The 27,579-nt window shown below is 45.9% G+C and overlaps 1 protein-coding gene across 6 annotated transcripts in view; it reads left to right on the top strand.

The window, feature by feature from the left end:
• LOC144121684 (uncharacterized) overlaps nt 1-27,579 on the top strand; it is a 228,049-nt gene that overhangs the window by 162,484 nt on the left and 37,986 nt on the right. For 5 of the 6 annotated variants that reach the window (XM_077655035.1, XM_077655033.1, XM_077655029.1 and 2 more), the window contains exon 3: nt 4,062-4,089. The exons of the other annotated variant lie outside the window; for it this stretch is intronic. In XM_077655035.1, coding sequence (XP_077511161.1) covers nt 4,062-4,089 — 28 coding nt within the window. The remainder of the gene's footprint in view (nt 1-4,061; nt 4,090-27,579) is intronic. 6 annotated transcript variants of the gene reach the window in all.

Here is a 27,579-nt window from a genome sequence, read left to right as displayed (position 1 = left end):
CACATAAATGGTCTTTTGTGAGCACTTATGCTGGTCATACAAGAAGATTCGTGCTGATTCGCACGTACAATTAAGTAAGCTTGATTGCCAGTACAATTTTCCGCCGAAGAGATGGCAGCCATGCAGACGAAGCCCCATGCATACAGAACTTTCAGAACGACGCCCGCAGACACAGCAGCTGCATGCAGGTTTCTGAAGGACCGTCAGAGTCGCGCCGGTGCTAACAGGGCTGCTAATGGATGTGCCTTCAGCGCCATCAGACTCACGCCAACACAAACAGGCTCCAATGTAAATGCCTTCAGACTCGCGCCAGTACCAACAGGGCCCCAATGGAGATGCCTTCAGCACCTTCAGGCTCGTGCCATTACAAACAGAGCAGCCAATGCAGATTCCTTCAAGACCTTCAGACTCGAGCATGTGCATGTAGAAATGCAGACAAGAAGTGCTGATGGACAGTCAAGAATCCTGTTGGTCCCTTGAAGGCATTTTGAAGGAATTTTTGACTGGGAAGCCACCTTTTGTAGCACAGCTGTTTGGAATGGCAGAGTGCACACTACATAGTGTGGTGGTCGACAGAGTTGCAGGCTTTTTGGAGGACGTTGTTCCAATGTACATAAGGATGCCCGGAACAGAGGCAGAGAAGCTCCAGACGAGCTCGGACTTCAAAGCGGCAAGTATGCTTTCCTGCAGAATCTTAAGGAAATATGTTGTTTTTTTTTTTCCGGTAGAATTATTGCGCTAATGCAGGTGCATTTTGAATTTGTGAATGGCGTGTATATGCTAGCTGATAATTAAAAAGATGATTGTTTATATCCTAACTTTCACTGTTTATTAGTTCGTGTTCGTGGTTATGTTTTAGCTGCAACTATAGGTCACGGCTTCGCACGTACGAGACCGAATGAATGGTAAATCAACTGCAAGCACGATGAAGTGGCAGGGATGGAATATCGCATGCGTCTTTCTGTAGGAAGATTGGGACCGCGCTGTATAGATTTAACCACGCGTACTTTCACGTCATTATTTAGCTGAAGGATCGATCCTCGCGCGCCTCATAATCGTCAGCGCATTGTGATATAGTGGTGCCTGTCCTGTTGTTTTCCTTTTTTTTAGATCGCTGGATTTCCAGACGTGCTGGGAGCTATTGACGGCACCCACATTCCTGCACGGTGTCCAGACAACAGAATCAAGGCCAGTTTTGTCGACAGGCATGACATGCCTACCTTGACATGGCATGCCCTTCAAGAAGTTTGCAACGAGAAAAGAATGTGTTTTGTGGTCCCACGGGACGGTTCCACGACGCCAACGTATACAGTTACTCTTTTCTGAGTGAGAAGTTGCCTGCAGCACGTGAAGCGGGACGATTCTATGTTCTCAGAGATGCAGCGTGACCTCTCCGCGAGTATATAATGCCGCCGTTCCACGACCACGGACGCATGACTCTACTGGAAAGGAGATTCAACTTCAAATTGAGCCAAACGCGAGCACGGATCGAGAACACTTTCGGCATTCTGAAATGCAGATATCGGCAGTTGCTGCACCTCGAGTTTCACGTAATGGAGAGGGCCACAAAATTCATTATCGCCTGCTGTGTGCTCCACAATATTTGCATAATGAACGGATATGAGAACCATGAAGAAGTACAGTTGACAGACGACCACAGCACCAACAACACGCCACGACAGAGAGACTGCTGAGGCAACTTAGCGAAGTGAAAAGGCGAGCTTTGGCGCAATCTTTTTCTTGAGGAGAACGACATATATGCAACGTATGGAAGGCTTTTATTTCATTTATCAAAGAAAAAAACGAACACAAAAACAAAAACACTTCGGAGCTCAATACACCAACTGGAAAAGTCACATCTTTTGAGAGGAGGCTTCTGATTAGCTCCATCTTTTCTTTGTGCCTCATCTCCCTGGCCTCCTCCTTGTCCTTGTGTGTATTCCAAAGAACCTCGCCTAGAGTGAGCCTTGTTTTCTTCGCGGCTGGAGGCGCAGCCTCCGCAGTGTCAGCGCCAGTACGTGGGGCTGCTACACTGGCCGCCCCGTTATTTGATGTGCAGGCCTGGCTTGTACTCGGTGCCGGTGTCATGCGCTCAACTCGCCCAACACCTCACAGTATCTCGGGGCATACACGCGCGTTCGCGTGCTTCTTCACCGTCTTAAAGCGGTTTTCACACTGCAACGCGGTTCTTTTCTTTCGTGTCACTGTTTCCACTTCTGCCGGGATCGCAGCCCGCATGCTTTTTTGTCCTTGAATTTCTTCATGGGGCTCACGTCGGGCATGTAAAGGGCAACTTTTTCAAGAAGCAGGCATGTTTCTTTTTCGTCCCACACGGAGACAAATTCTTTGCCGGAAAGCTCTCCACCTGTAACAGATATGACGTACTGTATACTATAATTCTTTACTGTTTCGCATATTGCATGTATAGCACAAAGTATGTTATTTTTAAATACGCATATGTGTTGCAATGGGTCTCACTCATTTTTTTTCTTTACATATAAGGTTAGTTTAATTTTTGTTCCTTGCATGCTCGCCATGGTTATTTTCATTTCAGTGACGTTTTTAATCAACTAAATCCAAAACGAGCTCTCTGTGTCTGTGTGTGTCATGTAATTGGCTACTTAAATAATACAGTATGTGAGTTGAACGCTGCCAAAACAATGAATAAAGGGGTTGAAATGAATTTACAAAACACAATTGCAAAAGTTTTATTTCATATGTTTAATTTAATTGCTGAACCTCATTTATAATATATGCGTCCTGCAATCCAGGGGCGGACAACGGGTCGGGGATTTCTGCATGGGCAAACCGCATCCTTCACCATTTTATTTTTGGACCGAAAAATTTGATGACATGCAGTTTAACAGGTTATGCTTTTCCCTAACCGCCCCCTCCATGCATTGCCCCACATGAAGCCGCCCTCGGCATACGCATTAGGTGACGCACATTTCAGGTCATGTCAGAAAATGACGTCTTTATTGAAGATCAGATATTTTAATTAACATCGATTCAATGGCTGCTAACTTTGAAAGAGGACAGAAGAACATGCATTGCACAGCAATATTCGAGAACTACACCGGACACCGGCCTTCACGGCGTGTCGCTGTTACGTCGCGCTCTCCACGAATGGTTTCAGTAGTCTGCTTTACGGGCATACTGCGGACCCGGCTGGGACACGGCAAAATCAGGTTACGAGTCGAGTTGCCACACCTGCAAGTAAATTTTTTTCCCCGTTCTCTTAGATTCCTGTATTAATGTCGTTGTGACTTTCAGTCAGTTTTAAACACTTCCACGACTCCTGTAACTCGATGTCCCATTTTTGTACGCTGCAATTTAATGATGTAAAATATGCGCCAGCTTTAAACAGACGTCTTACCTGCGAAGTCATCCCCTCTGGATGTCTCTTGGCCCTCTTGAAGTGTTGCTGTAAACTCTTGCACTTTAGGTGGATCTAATATTCAATGACAGAAAAACGCGCAAATATTAGCAACCCATGAAAACCCAGGCTGGCTCCTTGCAGTTCAAGTTCATTTCATTCCCCATCCCGTATCCTTCAAAGTAAGGAGTTTTTTTTCTTACCTGCCTGAAGAATTGGCAGTTCTTCGTTTGTAAGCTCACATTTAAAACATTTCCCGTCGTCATATAGCTGAACTGAATTCATTGTGCAGCAGCACCAGCAACCCTTCTCACAGGCGATGACTTTCGCTGAACTGTCGTCTCCTGAACTCAAATTCCGTGCGCGCTTCACAGAGGGCACTAGAGGTGAAAGAAACACGCTGCATGCCGCCACACGTTCGGCTGACACCGTGAAGAGCAACTCGCATACAATTTGACGTCACTTCCTGAGCACCACCACGGAGGCAGTGTGGCTCAGCCGAGGACACCATAAGAATAAAGTGTATAAGCAGCTTCTGAAGTGTTTAAAATTGTAATTTAACGTTCGGAATCACTAGAAGGCATTTGTTTTTGGTTAGAAGCAGTACTGGATTCAAGGCATGTCTAGAAAGAATCCGATAAATATAAACAAGCATGGTGAACCAAAAATGTGCTCTTCCCCGCAGGAGGGCCGCCTGCAGCTTGCAAGCGTTGGTGAGTGGCGATACCACAGGTTCCCGAGCATCCGCAGGGACATCCCCCCCCCCCCCCCCCCAGGGGGATGATGGTGAACAGTGCATCACCACGGACACGAGCACCTGCACTTCGCCGTGCGTGGCATTGCCGAGTCCGGGGAAAAGGGGATCCTGGTGGTTAAGCCGATGCCGAGCGTTTGGACCTTTAAGGCCCCTCGGCAGAGGCAACACACCACTTTGGGCCCAGCTTCCTGTAGACGGCACCTCCGGCCTGGCCCGACCGAGGGAAATTGGCAGTCGCCTTTTCCTGTCCTCCCCTGTGTCTTTCACTTTCCTATCATCTTTCTTAGAACTTTCCTGTCTCCTCCTCCCTTCTCGGTTTTTTCACTTTTCATAGGCAGCGAGGGTTAACCTTGTGTGGCCAACCACCCCGAGTTGCGTCATATTTTGTAATAGCAGTGGTGTACAGCTGGCGTGGGCTGGGCTTGTTTACAAATTCCTGTCCTGTCCCCTTGGGCTCCATGGTGGGTGGCTGGCACCATGGCCGAAGAACACATTTTATTTTTATGGCTACCTCTTTTCTTTCAAATGATCGTCCTCTGAGAAGATGGCGGACCGATGTGTCCACAATTTTTCGACAAAAAGAAAACTTTCCCAAAGTACCATATTGTGCACAGTGAACGAAAAGAAAAGCCAGCTAGACTAATATCCCCATTCATAGTTTAAAAATTTCTCACAGAATCATTAGGTTCGAAGCACATAGTAACAAAACTGGCTAGTGGAGACCTGCTAGAACTTGTTTACAACATTCAAATCTCAAAACTGGCAGACATCGAAACTATCGGTGACATCCCTGTGGCTGTAACACCCCATAGATCGCTAAACACTACGTGGTGTCATCTCCGACAACGACCTTTGCACCTGACAGAAGAGGAAATGCTGGAAGGACTGTCCGAAGAAAATGTAACCAATGTATATAGAATAAAAATACGCAAAGAAAACAAATTCCAACGAATTACCTGGTACTGATCTTTGCTTCCTGCACCATCCCCGAATCAATCCAGGTAGGGTACGCAAAAATATCCGTCCGACCATATATCCCTAAGCCCAGACGCTGCTTCAAATGCCAAGGGTTTGGCCACGGCTCCCAAAGCTGTCGCGGCCGCTATACATGTGCCAAATGTGCATCTAATGATCATAAATCCGGAGACTGCGATTCTGCACCACGCTGCGAAAACTGCGAAGGCGATCACGCCGCTTTTTCAAGATCGCGTCCTGCATGGAAAAAAGAAAAGGAAATTATTACCATCAAAACCAAAGATAATGTTACATTTAAAGAGGCAAGACAGCGTTACGCAATGACTCTAAGCACATTTTCTTTCACCGCACATACAAACTTCGCCGATGTGCGTGGGCGCGGTGCACCACAGCGGCCTTCTGCACCTGTCCAGCTCACACTAAGTGAGGTTGAGGCAGGGCCATCCACGCCCCTGGCAGATGCAGCGAGAGCTGCTATGCCACCCCCACAAACGGGCCCGTCGGTCTCCAAGTCGGCAGCCCGCAAGGCTTCTCCCACTCGGGAGAAGTCCACCACCCTCCTGCCCGTGGGTTCCCCACGGAACTCCAGCACCTCCACTCAGGCGATGGATACAACTCAGAGCTCGCCTCGGCCGCAACGGCGGCAGGGCTCCCTTGACCGAAAAAAATAAAAAAAATCACGATAACAGGCCCTCAACAAGGAAGGACCTGAGGTTCTGAATACATCCCCTTAAAAATTTTTAATGGCATTTCTTATCCACTGGAACTGCCGTGGAATTTTAAATAACTATGGTGATGCATCAGATCTCTTACATTATCTGTCTCCTGTGGCACTGTGCCTTCAGGAGACCAATTTGGGACCCTTACACAAAAATATATTTAAAAAGTATAGTCTTTCGCCATGACCGTGAGCAGGCGAATACGCTCTCTGGACGCGTTGCTGTTGTAGTTCAGAGCCGTGTTTCAACGCGTGAAATCAAGCTCCAGACGAATTATGAAGCCGTTGCAGTCACTGTCATTAGCTTCAAAACAATTACCATATGCGCAGTGTATCTTCAACCACACCTCACAGTAACACTCCATGACCTACAAGCACTTTTTAATCAGTTACCAGAGCCATATGTGGTAGTCGGAGATTTTAATGCACACTCCCCATTTTGGTGGAGAGAACAGACGGATACTAGAGGCTGGGTTTTAGAAGATTTTATTCTGTGCAACAACGTTTGCTTGCTCAATACAGGCAAACCCACATATTGCTCTTCATCCTCAGGTAAGATGAGTTGCATAGACATCTTTTAGCTCTCCATCCGTTTTTACAGATTTTAAGTGGAATATTCTTGATAACCCATGATCACTTTCCAGTGATAATTAACTTTTCATTACCGCCACCAATCATTACAACTAAACCACGCCGTTGAAAACTGCACTTAGCGGACTGGCCACTATTTCAAGAAAGGGCCTGTCTGGAGAAAATATTTTCTCATAATCATAGCGTTGATAAACTAAATGAAATATTTACAACATGTATCATTGCGGCCGCACGTCTAGCCATTCCTCAGTCGTCAGGAATAATACGACAAAATAAGCTCTGGTACAAACAAGAGTGCAGAGAAGCAAAAAAACAAAACAAAGCCTGGGGAACTTTTCGAAGGTACCCCACACACGACAACCTCATAAATTTTAAAAAGGTGAGAGCAAAAGCACGGTACATACGTCGCAACGCTGAGAAAAGTTCATGGAAAAACTATGTGTCGCCAATAAATATTTCAGTTACATCAAAGCAAATGTGGGAGCAAGTCCGCAAACTTAATGGCAGCTTTACTCCTTTCACAATACCTTTCCTAACAGCTCCGGACACGCAAACAAGCATTAGCGAACAGGTCGACAAACTAGGGGAACACTTCGCCAGTTTCTAGCTCCTCACACTACACCCAGTCATTTATAAAGTACAAGACCACAAGAGAAAAACAACGACTGCCGACAAGTGGCAGAGCAAATGAACATTACAATAAATTAATTACTCTACAAGAAATCCGTACAGTACTTTCGGCCGGCAAACAGACAGCACCAGGCCCAGACAAAATACATTATGAAATGCTTGCTCACCTCTCCGAAGATGCTGTAGAAGCTCTTCTAAAATTCTTCAATAAAATATGGCAGTCCGGAAAAATGCCAGAAGCGTGGAAAAACGCCATGGTTGTGCCATTCCCGAAATCTGGAAAACGGGCAACTTCGGCTGGTAGTTGCAGGCCAATAGCACTTACGAGTTGTCTTGCTAAAAGTTTTGAAACTGTGCTGAATATTAAGTTAATGCTCATCCTTGAATCGCGAAAACTTCTTGATGTCCACCAATGTGGTTTTAGAAAAGCATGCTGTACAAACGGCCATCTCGTCCGTCTTGAAAACGCAGTCCGCGAAGCATTCATACGCAGCACTGTCTGGCAGTATTGTTTGACTTGGAAAAAGCTTATGATACCACCTGGAGGTATGGGGGGATTCTTCGTGACCTCGCGGATCTAGGCATCCGTGGCAGGATGCTGAACTGTTTAAAAGACTTTCTTTCTTACCATTCCTTTCGTGTATGTCTTGGTTGCACGTTTTCGAAAAAAAGCATCCAAGAAAACGGCGTTCTGCAGGGGTGTATTCTAAGTACCACACTCTGTATTGTAAAAATGAACTCAATATCGCGAATAATTCCAAAGTCTATCAGGTATTCCGTATATGTTGACGACCTTCAAATTTCATGCACATTTTCTAGCTTATCAACATGCGAAAGACAGGTACAACTTACACTGAACAAACTAGCGAGTTGGGCATACCAAAACGGATATAAGTTCTCTGCACAAAAAACAGTTGCTGTCCTTTTCTCACTGAAAAGAGACATGCAGATTAATCCCAACCTGCACTTGAATGAAAGTGTTGTACAAGTAAAACGAGCATAAATTCCTACGCATAACTTTTGACAGAAAGCTCAAATTCTTACCCCACATAAACAGCCTCAAAAAGAAAGCTTCTAGGGCTCTAAACATACTGAAGGTACTCTCACGGAAACACTGGGGGTCCGACTTGTTATGCCTTTTACAGATCTACCGCTCCGTAGTACGGCCAACTTTGGACTATGGATGCATTGTGTATGGGTCTGCAAGACCATCATACCTAAAATAACTGGATCCCGTACATAACATGGGTCTTCGTATATCAGCTGGCGCATGCAGAACATCCCCCGTAAATAGTCTATATGTAGGAACAAATGAACCATCTCTTGCAAACAGAAGAGCAATACTTACCTGTGCATATGTACTGAAAGTAAGATCCTTACCAAAACACCTTTGTTACCCCATAGTTACCAAGTACACATCTAGAAGACTGTTCAATAATAAACCACAATTGATCAAACCTTTGTTACTACGCTTTGAAGATGCATGTCACGAACTCGGAATACTAGATGCTGTACCAAAAATTGCCCCGAGGCACGATCCATTGCCACCATGGTACTGTCTTTCCGCTGCTTGCGACTTCACGCTAACACAGTTTCGTAAAAAATAAACACCGCGTGAACATCTACTACAAGAATACTTGGCTTTGAAAGAGAAATATTTAAGCTACATGGAGTTTTACACAGATTGCTCTGAAACAACGATGCACGTTGGCAGTGCCGTAGTACAGGGGAAATGGGAAACAATTGTAAGATTGCCAAGTTATGTATCAATCTTTACTGCGGACTGTTATACAGTGTGTATGGCTGTGGACAAAATAGTACACGAGAACATCGAGAACAGTATAATATACACAGATTCCCTCAGCCTACTCACAGCGCTGCAGTCAAGAAATGCAATTGAACCCTAGCTTAGTAGGCCACATCATACACAGCATAGAAAAAGTCGCAACACAAGGACATATTATAAGGTTCTACTGGGTCGCGAGCCTTGTCGGCATAGAGGGTAATGAGAGAGCAGACTCATCAGCAGTGCGAGCTCAAAATGGTGAAATAAAACATGTGGACATACCTTTTAAAGACTGCATGAAGTCGATACATAACAAATTAAAGAACAAATGGCAGAAAGAGTGAGCAATATACACTGCAGCATTTGATTGCTTTGGATGAACTGCTCGTCAGTCTCTGGCAGAGTGCTGGAATTGTGCTGCACAGCAAAGGAAGCAATATTTTGGCGCGTTAGCTGCTGTGTTAGATGCAAGGAACTTATGTAACATATCATTTAACGTTTTTGATTTCAGGTTGCACTTGGACCGAGCGATTGTCTGCGAAAAAAAATCAATGATGTCTTGCATCTTAATAAGCTGTATATAAAGTCTGTGCTTGATATGCAAAATTTTTACAAAAATGCACTCAACCTAAAGGAAAGAGCGCCAAGATTTCTCCCTTTCTTTCTCCTACCCGAAAACAGGTGACTTCAAAATGAGTCTTATCAACTTCATTGTTGCGGCGTTGGCAGGACGGTCAATAGCGGATGTACTTGACGTTGAAATTATAAACGCCGCGTCAGTACTACTGGAGACGGATTCAAGCATACGTCTTGAATACTCCCATGTGGCCGCATTCCGGGTAAGCGTGGAAACAGGTGCAGATTTGGGACTGGCGATGTCGGGGAATGACGAGAAGCCATTTCCGTCCATCAGTTATCATGAGTTACAAAATGTGAAGCTTGGTAACGAAGGGCGCAAGACGCTGGAGCCGTTGATGGATCGGAGAGATTGCCTTGAAGAGAGACAATCCATTGATCTTTATGTTGCTCAGAAGACATTTTTCAGGTGATGAGCGAAGGCCCAGCAGATTCTAGGGCGCAGAGGCTGGCAATCGCAGCCGGTAGTGGGGAGCATCCTGATGCTTGCGGCCCAACCGATAAACGACACGTATGTTATATTGTAGACGCAGAGCCCACCGAGCCAGGCAACCGGAGGGATTTTTTAACGGAGAAATCCTACATAGGGCATGGCGGTCGGAGACCACGTCAGAATGACGGCCATGGAGATAAGGTAGAAACTTTCCAAGGGCCCAGACAATGTTCAAGCAATCTTTTTCTGTCACGGGGTAGTTGGATTTGGCTTCCATGAGGGCGTGACTGGCATAAGCAACCACATATTCCTTGCATCCATACTTGCGCTGAGCAAGCGCAGCACAGAGCCCAATACCACTGTCGTCCGTGTGTACTTCGGTTGGGGCTTGCGGGTCGAAGTGGCGCAAGATTCGTGGTGCCGTGCGGAGACTGCTCAAGGTGTTGTAGGCGTCGTCGAATGCAGACGACCAACTTGAAAAATCCACATTGCTGCTGACAAGCTGTGTTAAAGGGGCAACAATAAGATTGGGGGCAAAGTTGCAAATAAAACGTTGAAAATACTAACAAAAACATAGGAAGCTGCACAGTTCCTTAACGAAAGTAGGCTTTGGAAACACAATAACAGCATGAAGCTTGGTGGTGTCTAGACGGACGCCCTCTTTTGACACAACGTTGCCTAAAGTTGTCAGTTAACGAGCTCCAAATCAAGTTTTTTAAGTTGAGCTGAAGGCCGGTGTCTATAAGGCAGGTTAAGACGTGCTTCAGCCGGGACAGATGAATCTCAGTCGGGCGAAAAGATTACGACGTCGTCGAGATAACAGAGGCACGACTCCACTTCAGGCCGCGCAGAATGGTGTCCGTCATGCGCTCGAAAGTAGCCGGAGTACTACAGAGGCCGAAAGGCATGACGTTAAATTCGTACACGCCATCAGGCGTCACAAATGCCGTTTTAGGGCGATCTTCGGCTGCCATGGGAACCTGCCAGTACCCAGACCGTAAATCGAGAGGAGAGAAGAGCTCCGCTTCTTGTAGGCAGTCCAGAGCATCATCAATACGAGGAAGAGGGTAAACACCCTTTCGCGTGATCTTATTCAGGCGGCAGTAATAACACGGAAACGAATAGAGCCATTTTTATTCTTGACGAGTACCACGGGTGAAACCCATGGACTGTGTAAGGCCTGAATCATGCCACTCTGAAGCATGGTGTCAAGCTATTCGTGAAAAACTCGATGTTCACTGGTGGAGACACAATATGGGCGCTGACGCAGAGGGGCATGGTCACCGGTGTCGATGTGGTGGGCAACAGTCTATGTGCGCAGAAAAGCGGGTTGTGAATCGAAGGAGGAACGAAATTGATGAACCAGCTCTAGAAGTTGAGTGCGTTGAGGTGCAGGGAGAAAGGCGTCGATGGAGAAAACGAAAACGTCTGGCGGCGAAGTGTCGAGTGCAGGAACCGGTGGGCTGTGGGCATTTACGTCGAAGGACAGCGAATCATCATTCTCATTGCTACACAGAATGAAATAGATGAGCTAGACGGTACCGAGGTACTCACCGCAACGCACAGCGGAACCATATGGAAACGGATTGGTCACAAACAACGCGGTGAGGCCAGCTAACAGAGTGAGTGTGGCGTAAGGTATAGGCAGGTACTTGCGGCACATATAGAGGGGTAATGGTGTAGAAAGTATGTTGCAGTCGCAAACAATGTCAGAAGTCTTAAAGAATACTAAACATGTTTGCAGTTTTATTCTTTCCCTCATTTTTCAACAGTCGCTTGATACAGGCTCCGTTCCACATGACTGGCGAATTGGGAAGGTGATTCCAGTTTTTAAGAAAGGTGACAGATCATCCCCAGGTAATTATCGACCCATTTCGCTTACCAGTGTATGCTCTAAGATCATGGAACACGTCATTTACTCTAATGTTGCCACATTTCTAACATCGGTCATTTTTTTTCATCCAAACCAACACGGAATCTGGAAAGACCACTCATGTGAAACCCAACTAGCTTTGTTCCTGCATGACATTCATTCCTATATTGACCGCAGTATCCCAACTGATGTGCTATTTCTAGATTTCGAGAAAGCTTTCGATAAAGTGCCCCATTCCCGCCTTCTACTTAAAATGTCCCTGTTAAACATTCATCCTAGTGTCTTGAACTGGATTCGAAGCTTTTTAACTGACCGCATGCAGTTTGTTTCCGCTAATGGCTTCTCATCATCTTACTTACACGTTCTTTCAGGAGTACCCAAGGCGCAGTTCTTGGCCCCTTGCTCTTTCTAATATACATTAACGATTTGCCTTCCACAGTAACATCTAGCATCCGCCTTTTCGCGGATGATTGCGTACTCTACCGCCCCATAACTAACGCCGAGGATACTTACATCCTCCATAATGACCTGAATAACATACAGCAGTGGTGCACTACGTGGCTAATGTCCCTAAATACTACAAAGGCTGTGCAAGTTCCTTTTCACCGCCGCCGAAACTATACTCCGCCTATTTATAAAATTAACGATCGTGCCATTATTTCCGCTAACTCTTTTAAGTATCTTGGTTTTAACCTCGCTAGTGACTTATCATGGTCTTGCCACATTAACCACATAATAAAGTCATCTAATCGAGCAATTGGGTATCTCCGGCGTAACCTGCGCATGACACCTTCTTCCTTAAGGGCACAGGGTAAGGTAAAATTAGAAAAAAATCGTTTTTTTTTCTTTTGGAATTTTAGAAGTTCAATTCTTTCTACACATGTTCCATGATCGCACTTTCCTCAGAAAGCCATATTTACGGCTGAAAAATGCTTTTTCCGAAACCAAGTAGTGAGCGGCCACGCCCCCTTTCAGGATTAACGTCAATTTTTTCAACCAAAAAGTCCACCACCTGATTTCAAAACTTCTCTAAAATCAGCTACATATAAAAAATTGTCTGGCAACTATTGTACAGCTCCTCTTTTCCACGTTTCTGCAACCTTCATGCAGCTGCGTCCGAGTGCTATCCCTTTCGATCAGTATTGTAAATTGTGCCGGTGTCGGTTGCTGCTGATGAGTTGAGATGCCCAGGGCAAAGAAGGCCTTCGTCAGGCGTGAATTTCACGGCAACCGCTACGCTCATCGCGAAAAAGCAAAAGGATGTCCACGACCGAATGAGATCCCGAACGCCTAACGCGCCAGCTCCTCGACATCGAAGCTTTCAAGATTTTCTCTGTGCTTCCAGGAAGAGGATGTGCTACAGAGCAGCAGCCAATATGCCTTAATGGACATGGACGGCATTTGTGCCGCAATCACACAGATTTGTGTGTGCAGAGAGTGCGGTGGAAGTGTTGAGCTCATCGAAATTTTGACAAAATGGGTAGGTGTTGCAAGCGTTTACAGTTTGAACTGTGAAGTGTGTAGTGCCGCACAACGATTTGAGACGTCGAAGAAAACTACCTACTTCTGGCCTCTATGAAGCCAACCTCAGGTTAGTGTATGCCTTGAGGTCCATTGGTAAGGGAATGGCTGCAGGAAATATATTCTGTGCTATGCTAAACCTTCCTAAGCCGCCGACAAAGTTTGCGAAATACAATCAAGAGCTTCTAGATTGCATCGAAGCTGCTGCTCAGGAGTCGATGAAAAGGGCAGCTGACGAAGCTGTGCAGCTGAATGAGGGGGATAAAGACATCGCAGTTGCTCTTGATGGAAGCTGGCAGAAGCGAGGCCATACTTCCAATAACGGCATAGTCTCTGCGACCAGTGTAGACTCTGGGAAAGTGCTGGATGTGGAGGTTTTGTCTAAACGTTGTCCAAAGTGCAGCATCAAGGGTACAAACAGTGACCCCCTTCATAGAGAGGTGTGCCAAAGCAACTACCAAGGCACCAGCGGTGGAATGGAAGTCGCAGGAGCACTGAAAATTTTCGGCAGGAGTGAGGAGCTTCACGGCGTTCGATACGTCAAATACCTTGGGGATGGTGACAGCAAGGCTTTTATGGCTGTGAAGGCACAAATGCCATATGGTGATTCCGTTGAAATATCCAAGGTTGAGTGCAGAGGGCACGTGCAAAAAAGGATGGGCACAAGGTTACGAAGGCTAAAAAAAGGAAACAAAGCAGGAAAACTCTCTGATGGAAAGAGCCTCTCGGGCCGAGGCCGACTGACTGATGCAGTAATAGACAACCTCCAGACGTACTATGGTTTGGCCATCAGAAGAAATGTAGGAAACCTGGATGAAATGCGAAAGGCCGTTTGGGCAACCTTCTTCCACTTATCGGCCACAGACGATGACCCATGCCATGGACTTTGCCCAAAGGGACCTGATACGTGGTGTGCCTTCAACAGAAGTCAGTCAGAGGGCAAGCCATTTTTCCACAAGGAGAGTTTGCCTGCATCTGTCTTGGAGGCTATCAAGCCCATTTATAGGGAGCTATCGAAGGCTGAGCTCCTAGAGAAGTGCCTGCATGGGCGAACTCAAAATGCAAATGAGTCGTTCAACCATGTTGTTTGGGAACGCGCGCCAAAGAATGTGTTTGTTAGGCTTCGGACCCTACGGATGGCAACACTGGATGCAGTTCTTTCATTTAATGATGGTAGCATCGCACGGGCCAACGTTTTGAAGGCGTGTTGATTGAACCCAGGGAGCAACACCATCAAGTGGCTGAGGGAAGCTGACCATAAGCGCATGTACTTTGCGGACCGACCAACACGACAGCTTACAAAAGAGGCCCGACAGTCAAAACGACAAGCCGAAAAGCGAAAAAATGACGGCGACAGTGACTACGAAGCAGGGGGCTATTAAACCAATTACTATGGAGGCGTTTCTGCGAATAAAAAATGGTTTTTCACATCTTTTTTATCTTTACGCTCTATTATCTCAAAACAGTGTTTTTTCTTACAAAGGTACCATTATTTCCAATGCCTTTCAAGACAGACGGCTGATTTTTTTTTGCAATCATCTACATAAGTGTTGCCAACTACTGAACTAGAATTAAGCAATTTCACTGAGCAGTTATTCTGTTATGAATATTGAAATGCGCAAAGAAAGGCCAGATTTGTGTACTACCGGAAAAAAGTTTATTAAAAATCGAATTTTCAACACATTTAAAATATTCTAATTCAGTAAAAAGAGCACAAAATTTGGCAAACAATGATATATGTATTATTAGGCTACTGTTAATAGTTAGTGAGAAACATGTACCTCAACATGGCCTAAAATGCATGGGAAGTATAGGGCTTACCCTGTGCCCTTAAAATGACTAGCTTATAAAACATTTGTGTGCCCTAAACTTGAATACGCTTGCGCAATATTTGACCCCCATCAGTCTAACCTTACCTCAGTTCTTGAATCTTCAGAATCGGGCCACTCGCTTTATCCTTTCAAACTACTCGCGATACTCTAGCATATCAGCCTTGAAGTTCCAACTAAAACTTCCTTCTCTCGCTTGCCGTCGCCGAATCTCACGTCTCTGCCTTTATCACAGGTTTTTCCATTGTTCACCCCATTACAGCAAGCTCATTCTACCAGTACGTCGAATACCCGGCACAGGCCATACAAACAGCGTCATCCTGCATCGTGCCCGCACTACTACTTTTCAGAAATCATTTTTTGTTCACACAGCTCGCGACTGGAATGACCTTCCCTCCGACTTAGCACTAATCCCCTGATACAGCCCATTTCAAGACTGCCATCGAGGAAGCCATGTCATCGTCTTGATTCCCATGTAACATTCATTGTTAACCGCTGTTCTTGCGCCCACCTTTCATGTAATGTCCCGTCAGGGACCCTTGAGGTTCGAATAAATAAATAAATAAAAGTGATGGGCACGAGAACAGAAGAGCACGCTGGCAGGTTAGTGTCTTCAGCAACGATGGCCTTGCCAGAAGCAGTAGAAGGGGCATCGGTCAACAAGGAACCCCTGAGTGCAAAGAACTCGAGTTCAGCACTAGCACAATCGATGACTGCGTTATGGCGCGACAGGAAGTCCCAACCCAAGATGATTTCATGACAACAGGTTGGCAAAATGATGAATTCAGTGACGCAGAAAATGTCCTGAATAACGACACGAGGCGTGCACGTCGCTAATGGCGCAATAGCCTGCGTGGTTGTGCAGCAAGAATGCAGGAAGTGGGGTTGTAACTTTTTTACAAGGAGTGGCAAAAAGTGGTGGCCATAACAGATACAGCAGCACCAGTGTCGACAAGCAAAGAACAGAAACACCCTCTACGGAAACCGATTAGATTTCAGAGAGATAAATGTGGCCTTGACATTTCGCTGGTGGCACAGTTCTTGCCTCAGGAACTGCGGTGTCCAGTTTTCCTCTAGTGAAATACCCGAGCGCCGATGCATGGGAGAAAGGGAGTGGCAGCAAGGAGAAGGTGAACGCCAGTGGGGAAGGTTGTGCTATCAGGTGAAAGAGGGCGACTCTGGCGGCTCGGCTGGCGGTGAGTATTCACTTGGAAGAGGCCAGTAACCGGCAACTTGGGAGACTGGAACACGACGACGGCAAAGCCGGGCCAAATGACCACAAGAGTAACAATAGGCCGGTTGTGACCAGTACGCCAGGGATTGTCGAAACAGTCGGAAAAAAGGCGTCAGAGCGCGAAGGAATTGAGGCACAGATGCTGGAGGAGCGTAGGTTGGGCAGTAGTTAGGCGGCCACGGCCGTGCGACGGTGGCAGAGTAGGTCAGGGATGGGATGCAGCGACAGGTATGGCCGGTTGTGCTGGTGCTGGTGGAGGGACCGATGGAAGGGCCTCAGCCACTTGTTCGCTGATAACATTGTGAAGGTCGGGCGCCAGGTATGGAAATGACACGGAGTGGGATGGCAGAAGCGAGAGTTGACGTGCAACTTCCTCACGCATGAAATGTTTAGTTTCGAGTAGCCGGGTGCCGTCGACAGGCTGGCAAGCGACTCAACAGGCGCGGCGTGCTGTCAAGTTAGTAGCCTCTGCTTGCGCAGCTCATCGTAGCTCTGGCAGAGACTGACGACTTCGACGATGGTGCAGAGATCTCGCGACAGCAGCATCTGAAAGGCGTCATCTTCGATGCCTTTCAGAAAATGTTTGATCTTGTCAGCCTCATACATCTGGGAATTGATGCGCGAGCACAGGTTTACCACATCTTCAATGTAGCTTGTGAACGCCTCACCCGACTGCTGAGAGCGCTCACGCAAGCGGTGTTTGGCGCGTAGCTTGCACACACACAGCAGGCCGTCCGAACACTTCGGTGAGGTTCGCCTTGAACGCAGTCCATGTGCAGAAGTCTGCTTTGTGGTTTCGAAACCACATGTTGGCAACGCCGGTCAAATAAAAGATTATGTTGCTCAACTTGGTGGTATCGTCCCACTTGTTATATGTGCTCAACCGCTCGTACGATAAGAGCCAGTCTTCAGCATCATGATCGTCAGTACCGCTGAAGAGGGCGGGGTCCCGCTGCCGGAAGGAGCCGGAACAGAGGACTGCTGAGCCCACCTGCATGGCTTTGTGGTTGATGTCTTCGAGCATACCAGGGGTTGGTAGTGTGCGGCTGCGGAGGTCCAGAGCGGTACGAGGATGGGAAACAACGTCCACCAAATATAACGGGGGCGTAGGTCAGGTAAAGTACCGCGATAATTTATAAGTAAGGAAAGGCCTTGACTTTGCGGCAGGTGCCGCAGTAATGCATGAAGTTTGTGATACCTGTAAGCGGCGTATACCTCCAGCTATCAGTCAAGATTTCAAGACATCTGCAGTTCGTCAAGAAAATACTTCAGGGCAAACTGTAAAATAAAAATGCATGGGACTGTGGCGCTGCAGGAAATTTTGCCGGAACCTATATTTTGATATATGCGATTTCGAGGTAATGAAGCAGTAGTCAGATTCTCACTGATCGTTTTGCGTGGAGTTTCTTCTAAAATTGCTTGTAACATCTTCATTAATGCACACGAGCGAAATAAAGCGAAACGGGAAGATTTTAGGAATATGCAATATCACTTGCGCCGCTGAAATAATAATAATAATAATTGGTTTTTTGGGGAAAGGAAATGGCGCAGTATCTGTCTCATATATCGTTGGACACCTGAACCGCGCCGTAAGGGAAGGGATAAGAGAGGGAGTGAAAGAAGAAAGGAAGAATTAGGTACCGTAGTGGAGGGCTCCGGAATAATTTCGACCACCTGGGGATCTTTAACGTGCACTGACATCGCACAGCACACGAGCGCCTTAACGTTTTTCCTCCATAAAAACGCAGCCGCTGAAAGACAAAAACCTAGATGCGGCGAAGTTTGCGATATAACGAAGTTTTTCCAAAAAGTACAACTTTGTTGTATCGAGGTTCAACTGTATGTACTTTCCTATTGAGATGTACGGGTAAGCCACTATAAATGAGCTCAAAATAGCTGCCAAATGCATTCTACCCCATTCATATTTTCCTAGCTATTCGGCTCTCATGGGCCAGATCTACAATCACTACTTGTCCTGCACAGCTATATCCCTTTATCACTTCCAATACCTTACTGCATATTGTTAATATTCGTGTATTTAGAGAATGCTGAATATTATTTATACCTTTTCATATCAACACGACTGCACTAAGCGTCCTGTTCAGCGGAAAACCCGGTGCAGTCCATCAGTGCTGTATCAAACTCCGGACTGGTTAAAAAGGTGGCAACATCACACGTGCAGCAGCGGAATTGAAAAGTGATTAAAACATTGCACAACTGTTGATTAGATGGTTGCAACATGATTTCTCCCCGCAGGGGGGCGTCTGCAGCTTGCAGGCGTCGGTGAGTGGCGACACCGCGGGTTCCCGAGCATCCGCAGGGACATCCCCGCAAGAGGATGATGGTGAACAGTGCATCACCACGGACCCGAGCTCCCGCGCCTCTCCGTGCGTGGCATCGCCGTGTCCGGGGAAAAGGGGATCCTGGTGGTTGAGCCGATGCCGAGCGTTTGGACCTTTAAGGCCCCTCAGCGGAGGCAACGCACCACTTTGGCCCCAGCTTCCTGTAGACGGCACCTCCGGCCTGACCCGACCGGCGGAAATCGGCAGTCGCCTTTTCCTATCCTCCCCTCCATCTTTCACTTTCCTATCTTCTTTCTCACAACTCTCCTATCCCTTACTCACTTCTTGGTTTCTCCTATTTTCCTGGAGACGAGGGTTAATCTTGTGTAACGAACTACCCTGAGTTGCGTCATATTCGGTTATAGTTGCGGTGTACAGCTGACGCGGGCAGGCCTTGCTTGCAACCTCCTGTCCCGTCCCCATGTTGGGCTCCGTGGTGGGTGGCTGCCACCGCAGCCGAAAAACAACTTTTTTTATGGATCCCTTTCCTTCAACAAATGATCGCCCTCATAAACGAGGGCGGACCGATGCCACTACGCAGTTCCTGCAAAAAACAAAATAAGTTTTCCCTAGGTACCATGTCGTACATAGTGAAAATCTAGATCAACCAGCTAGGAAAATGTCCCCATTCATTGTTTCTAAATCTCTTACCGACGCCCTGGGCCTTGGCTACAAGGTGACGAAGCTAGCCAGTGGCGACCTACTCCTCCATATCCGAGACAAAGTGCAATTTTCCAAACTCCCATCCATAGTTTCCTTTGGAGACATTCCTGTATCCATTACTGCACATCGATCACTAAACACAAAGAAAGGAGTAATATCTGAACACGATTTCCTGAACCTTTCTGAAGAAGAGATGTTGGAGGGTCTGAAAGAACAGAACGTCACCGAAGTACATCGTATTAAAATCCGAAAAGATGACAAGGAAATAGCAACAAAACACATAGTCCTAACCTTTGCCTCCAGCCAACTTACCGCAACCATAGAAGTAGGATATCTCAAAATAAATGTAAGACCGTACATCCCAAACCCCAGACGCTGCTTCAAATGTCAAAGATTTGGCCATGGCTCACAGAGCTGTCGTGGCCGCCAAACATGCGCCAAATGTTCGTCAAACAATCATGAATCTGTGGACTGCAGTGCTTCACCACTGTGGGCGAACTGCGAAGGGGATCACCCCGCGTACTCGAGGTCATGTCCTACCTGGAAGAGAGAGAAGGAAATAATAACGATAAGGACAAAGGAAAACATAACTTATCAGGAAGCACGAAAAAGACTCCCATCAGCTTTCCAGTTCACGGCAAAAACAAATTTCGCCGATGTGGTGCGCAAGGGCGGCACACCACACCAGGCTTCGGCCACTGCCCAGGAAATGCCTGAGGCAGGGCCACCCCCGCCCCCGGCAGACGCAGCGAAGGCTGCCCTGCCACCTCTGAGCAAGGGCCCGCCGGCCCTTCAGTCGGCCGCCCGTAAGGCTTCCCCCAGTCGGGAGAAGCCCACAAACCGTACACCTGCGGGTTCACCGCGGAAGTCCAGAGCCTCTAATGAGGCGATGGACACAACTCAGAACTCGCCTTTGCTGCAGCAGAGGCACAGCTCCCTGGAGCGAAAAAGAAGACACCGGTATTGGCACCCCCAAAACCGGTACCCTAAGTTTTAACTACACTAGTCAAATACGGCGTTCCTTATACAGTGGAACTGCCGAGGACTAATAAATAACTACTCTAACATAAAAGAGCTTTTAAACACAATGTCCCCGGTGTCTTTGTGCTTACAGGAGACGAACTTAGGTCCAAAACAAGAAAATATTTTAAACAAGTACAATATCTTTCGGTGTGACCGAGAGCAAGCAAGCAAACTGTCTGGAGGTGTTGCCATTGTCATCCAGAATGGTGTGGCAACCCGCGAGATCAAACTTAAAACCAAATACGAAGCCGTCGCAGTCACCATTCTTCATTTTAGAACACTCACAATATGTACCGTATGTCTTGAACCACACCTAACAGTGACACTTCATGATTTAGAATCCCTTTTAGAACAGCTACCGGAGCCATATCTGCTAGTTGGTGATTTTAATGCCTACTCCGGTTTTTGGGGCAGTGCACACACTGATGCAAGAGGCCGTATTTTAGAAGATTTTATTCTAAGTAATAATGTTTGCCTTCTTAACACCGGCAAAGATACATACTGCTCTCCGAGCACGGGAAAAATGAGTTGCATAGATTTGTCTTTTACTTCACCTTCTTTCTTTTGTGATTTTAAATGGGATGTCATCGATAACCCATACGGCAGCGATCACCTCTCTGTATTAATAAGCCTAACATCCCCACCACTAGTCACCCCAACGAAACCACGACGGTGGAAGTTACAATTAGCCGACTGGGAACTTTTTAGAGAAAGGGCCAGCTTAGATAAAATATTTTCAGATGACCTCAGCATAGACGAACTGAATGAAGCTATCACAAACCGAATTTTAACAGCTGCACGCCTAGCAATTCCTCGGTCATCTGGAGTAGTAAAGCAGAATCACAAAATTTGGTATACACAGGAATGCAGAGATGCAAAAAAGAAACAACACAAAGCTTGGGGAATTTTTCGTAGGTACCCAACGCACGAGAATTTAATAAGCTTTAAAAAGGCAAGAGCAAAAGCTCGATATATTCGCCGTAATGCAGAAAAAACTTCATGGCAAGGTTACGTGTCCTCAATTACGTCAAAACAAATGTGGGAGATGGTAAAAAAGATAAATGGCAGCTACTCCCCATTCACAGTTCCGTTTCTATCAACCCCTGGCATACAGACAAATTTAGAAGAACAGGCAGATATTTTGGGTGAATATTTTTCTGCAGTTTCCAGTTCATCTCACTACAGATAATCATTCCTGAAATACAAAAAACGCAGCTGAAAAACAAAGACTGCCGACAAGTGGCAGTTCAAATGAGCCCTATAATAACATACTTACAATCCAAGAAATTAATAGAGTACTGTCCGCTGGTAAGCAAACTGCACCTGGCCCATATGAAATACATTATCAAATGCTGGCTCATCTCTCTGAACCGGCTGTGGAGGCGCTTTTAAAATTTTTTAACAAAGTTTGGGTATCGAGGAAACTTCCCGAAGCCTGGAAGATGGCCGTTATTATTCCTCTATTAAAACCCGGAAAGCCCTCTACCCTTCCTAGCAGCTATAGGCCCATAGCTCTGACTAGCTGCCTAGCGAAATCTTTTGAAAGTGTATTGAATATCAGACTATCATTCGTGTTAGAAGACCGGGAACTTCTGGATGTCCATCAATGCGGTTTTAAACAGGCTTGCTCCACCACCGACCACCTGGTTCGTCTTGAAAACACTGTTCGTGAGGCTTTTGCACACAGACAGCATTGTCTCGCTGTCTTCTTCGATTTAGAGAAGGCTTATGACACAACGTGGAGGTTTGGGATTATTCAGGACCTGGCTGAACTGGGCATCCGCGGCAGGATGTTGAACTGCCTTAGACTTTTTGCCTAACCGTACATTTCACGTCCGCCTAGGCTCAACCCTTTCAAGGAAGTTTATCCAAGAAAACGGAGTATCTCAAGGATGTATTTTGAGCACAACACTCTTTATTGTAAAAATGAATTCTATCAGGAAAATAATCCCAAGGTCCGTAATGTATTCTGTCTATGTAGATGATCTCCAGATAGCTTACACATCCTCGAATACATCAACATGTGAACGACAGATACAGCTAACAATAAATAAACTGGCAATATGGGCAGACCAAAATGGCTTCCGTTTTTCTCCACAGAAATCGGTGGCCATTCTTTTCTCACTCAGACGAGGCATGCAGATAGATCCCACCCTACACCTGAACGAAATAGACTTCGCCGTGAAAAAAGAACATAAATTTCTAGGTATAACATTCGACAGAAAGCTCACCTTCATGCCTCACATAAATGCGCTGAAAAAGAAGGCTTCTCGATCCCTGAACATACTGAAAGTGCTGTCGAGAAAACACTGGGGAGCCGATAGGACATGTCTGTTACAAATATACCGCTCTGTAGTACGCTCTACCCTGGATTACGGATGTGTAGTGTATGGGTCAGCGAGACCATCGTACCTCAAACGGCTAGATCCAGTATATAATTTAGATTTACGTCTCTCCACTGGTGCATATAGGACATCACCCATAAACAGTCTCTATGTAGAGACCAATGAACCATCGCTTACAGATAGAAGAGCCATATTCACATCCTCATACATTCTAAAAATCCGTTCACTGCATAAACATCTATGTTACCCTATCGCCACAAAGTGCCTTTCTAGAACACTCTTCAACAGCAAGCCGCAAGCTACTCGGCCTCTCCTCTTGCGATTTGAAGACGTGCCGGAACCTTAGCATATTAGACGTATTGCCAAACATTGCCCGAAGGCGAGGTCCACTGCCACCATGGCACAATTTCCCTGAAATCTGTGATTTCACTCTAACACAGTTCCGTAAGAAACAAGTTCCGCAACAACATATAATACAAGAATTCCTCACACTCGAGAAAAAGTATACTACTTTCACAGCATTTTATACCGACGGTTCAAAAACAGATGCATACGTTGAAAGTGCACTTGTACAGGGAAATTGGAATAAAATAGTAAGACTTCCATGGTGCACTTCCATCTTCACTGCGGAATGTTACGCCATTTGTGTAGCCATAGAAAAAATACTAAACGAGAACCTACCCTACAGTATTATTTACACAGACTCACTAAGTGTGCTCACAGCCCTTCATCCTAGAAATGCAATAGCCCCGCTGCTTGGTGACCTCATACACAACATTACAACAGCCATAGCTCAAGGAGAAAACATAAGACTCTGCTGGGTACCAAGTCATGTTGGCATAAAGGGCAATGAAAGAGCAGATTTGTGCGCTGCTCAAGCTTGTGACAAATTAAAAACATAAATGTGCCCTATAGAGATTGCATGAACTTAATACATATTAATGCAAGGAAAAAATGGCAGTCCACTTGGAACAACGAACTAAATAACAAACTACGGTTAATAAAACAGTCCTAAGTGAATGGAAATCATGTGTGCACCAGAAACGTTTCAAAGAGGTCATTATCTGCCGTCTCCGGATAGGTCACACACACTTCACACACAACTTTCTGCTAAGGAAAGAAGACATACCAGTTTGTACATGCGGAGATGAACTTACAGTGAATCACATTTTAAATTCATGCTCTAAACTGGAAAGGCTACGGAAAATGTGTTTTTCTCCGTTTTATAACCAATGCATCCCTTTTCATCCAGCACTGCTCTTGAGTGATAACGCAATTGTGGACATGTCCTGTGTTTTTAGATTTTTAACAGAAGCTGGTTTTCTTAAAAATATTTAAATCGTGACCCAGTACTTCGCCTGATACACCTCAGCCATTCCTCATTCCTAAGAAAAAGGGTGAGGTCTGTATTTGATTGGTTAAAAACCTCCAGATCCTTACCCTGGTAAGGATGGCTGCTGATATGACCCGACCCCCTTTAAACGTTTTTAATAGTACCCATTTCTAGCATCTTTTTCCTTCATCATCATGAGGTAATTTTAACTATTTAAGCACTCTGCACCAGCGACGATTTTCACATTTCTATAAAATCATCCAGAGATTTCTCCTATACCTCGAGCTTGGCGCATGATGGCCTTAGTTGCCTATGCGCCATAAAACCCAACACAACACAACGCAACATGATTTAAAAGTCATTAGGACATTTGAAAATATAAACGAAGAACTGCAAGTGGGGTAATTAGTCTGTAATCGAGCCAGACCATTGGGTTGCGAGTCAGACACGCTATCCCTAGGCCACGCAGACACGTTCGCATGGCTTGGTTAAAGCGGGGCTTTATATGCATGCCAAATGGTTTTTACACAATGGTGAGACTGTGAAAGAGGAAGCAGTGTCCGTGTCTACGCGGGCTAGAGGAGCGAGCAGTTAAAGGACTTATAAATACGGTCGCGTGGTACCTTAAAGGGAGGTCATAAGTGACCCCGAAATGTTTAAATTGTATTCTCGCTGTTCTCTATTTTCTATTTTATTTCCAGAAACCCTAAAGGCACTCACTCCAATGGTATTAATAGGGGGGTGACAAAAATGAAAACAGACATACAACAGAGAACACTTAACGTCACAAACTTAACAATACACAAAGCTAGAAATAACGCAATAAATAAATACGCTACAAGTATTAAAATGTGCTGGAACAACATGCAAAATGGAAATAATGAAAAATAAACATAATAAACAGTACAAAATTTTGCACATTACGATATGCAGATCAGAACTAGAAAAACTACACATCGCTTTCATTTTTTAAAACATCATGAAACAACGTCACATTAATTTCACTTGCAATTGTAGGAGGCAGCCGGCTCCAGTCAATGATGGTTTAAGAATCAATTATTTTTACAAAAGTTGAAGTGTGCCATGTGATGTATTTGATCTCGAATACAAGGTCATGGCGTGGGAAGACTGCCGAGGGTGAGTGAAAGAAAGTCATCGAGCAACAGGTGATAGGAAATTTTGTGAAAAAGTGTAAAGCGAGCAAGTCTGAAATGATGGAAAAGGTCATCAAGCCCAACACAAGCTTTTATTGAGACCATTACGCTAGTGGAATGGAAGTAGTCTGAAAAAAAAAAAACGAAATGAGCATGGCTTGACAGGGATTCGCTGTTACCTATGATGTAGGCTTGCTCCGGGTCCCATATGGCTGAAGCGTACTTGATTTTAGGTCGGATTACGGTACCATAAGCAAGTTTTCGCAGCTGCACAGAAGCATGTTGAAGGTTCCGGCTTAGGAGACCAAGAGAATGGTTAGCAGTGGCTGATAATTCCAGGTTAAGCCGGACTGGAGGTAAAGCTCTTAAATACTTTTAAAGTGGAAGCTGTCTCCACTGCTATACCATTAACCCCGTATCTTTGTGGACGAGCTGGGCTTGTCCTTGCCAAGCCGTCCTCAAACCGTTTTGGACGACTGTAGCTTGCCCACGCTGAATAGGTTCTTTTTTTAAGCGAAATTTATTGCCCCAGGGCATCAATAATGGGTGAAGGTGTGATGAATGATGTAGTAGAGATTAAATGAATGGAAAAAGGTTAGCTGATTTGATGAAGCCCACTAGAGAACGATGGTACGGTCCCTGTGTCCAGACAATGTATGAAGCAGGGTTGCTTGGTGAAAGGCCTGCTACCATCAGGTGCCGGATCCTTGTAAGCTTGAGAGCTGGGCAGTCTCACAGTAAGCGATGTATGTCGGCCTCAATGTCCTCGTGTTTACATATCGGACACCCTGGCCGACGGAACAATTCTCGGTACTGAGAATTGTTTCGTCGGCCAGGGTGTCCGGTATGTAAACACGAGGACATTGAGGCCGACATTCACCACTTACTGTGGGATTGCCCAGCTCTCAAGCCTACAAGGATCCGGCTGTATAGGTTCTTCCCTTCAGCGTTTCGGACGAGCAGCGCTCGTCTGTGGCTTAGATGGCATTTGGCTCGACAGATGGCAGCACTAACCTGTTAATTACGTTTTATTCTACCGAATAAATGTTTTTTTTTGTATGGCAACCTGGGTTTTGAAAATGGCATTCCGGCGGAGGCGACGCGTGTTTTGATGGCCCGTCTTCTTTGAAAAGACTCTTTTCTTCGTCGTCGTCATTTTCAGACGATGGTGATTCAGACACCGATGTGTACATTGTTTCAGGGAGCGAGGACGACATTGATGACGTTGTGCAGAGAAGTTCTTCCGATGAAGAAGAGGACAGCTCAGAAGCGAACTTGCCATATACCTTGTGCCATATACCTGGGGTGAACAAGAAGAAGAAGCGAACTTTGCAAGTGCGCGTCAGTGGATGAAGGTCGTCGTCAGTAACATCCCTACGCTACCCCCTCGGTTTCCTTTTCTGGCAGCTTCCTATAAGACGTTCACTATAAGCTCGCCTGATGACTGCACAGATGACTACGGCACAGTGAAAGGAAATAGAAAAGACATGCCTCCCGAATTCCGCACACAGAAACTGAAAAAAAGGAGATCCAAGCTTACCAGCGCGGTAAGCGTGTCGCCCTCCAATAGCGCGACGAAAAGGTTGTGACTGTCTTGAGCACAGTGCATAGTTGAGAGGAAATAGGCAATAGTGACAGGAAAGAGCTACAAACCGTCATACGTGATCTGTTTTGAAATTTACCGCACCATACCAAAGGTTCCTCCCCGCAAGGGAACCTTGAGTCTCAAGGTGATGGTGCTTGGCGCCACCACGGACCCTAGTTCCCATACAAAAGCTGTCATCCGCACCGTGGCGATATGTTTTAAGATGAAGGGTAGAAACCATGAACGGTGGCGGTCGGGGCCATGGTCAAGCCCCGGCCGACGGACTCCCCATCTGTATACCAGGTGGGGGGCTCCGGGACCTTCTTGTGTCTATAAGGGTGAAGCACAAGTGACAGAATAGGAACCCTTAATCCATACATGCCGCATGGATTCTCTATTTCCCCCCTAAAAAAAACGATCGGAACCGGAAACGGTACCGCACCGAAGAAATCGCAGTTCCAATTGAAAAATGTACTGAAAATTTCCCACAGCTCCTTATAGTCCACGCTGTTGAGCAAAACGCTCCAGTTGCAGCACTATCAGTGTTTGTAATACAAAAGTGGCTAGTGGCTAACATAGGCGAGGAATATGAAGCAAAAAAACTATCCTCAGGAGATCTTGTACAAGTGAAATCCAAAAAGCAGAGTGATGCATTACTCAAACAAGAGAAATTTGCCGATCTTGACATTACTGTAACACCCCACAGAAGCCTGAACAGCGTTCAGGGAGTAATTTCTGAGCGCTTAATAATGACAGAGGATGAAAAAGAGCTCCT

The sequence above is a fragment of the Amblyomma americanum genome, chromosome 2, assembly GCF_052857255.1.
Source record: "Amblyomma americanum isolate KBUSLIRL-KWMA chromosome 2, ASM5285725v1, whole genome shotgun sequence".
Lineage (NCBI taxonomy): Eukaryota > Metazoa > Arthropoda > Arachnida > Ixodida > Ixodidae > Amblyomma > Amblyomma americanum.
This window is presented reverse-complemented; position numbering and strand designations above follow the sequence as displayed.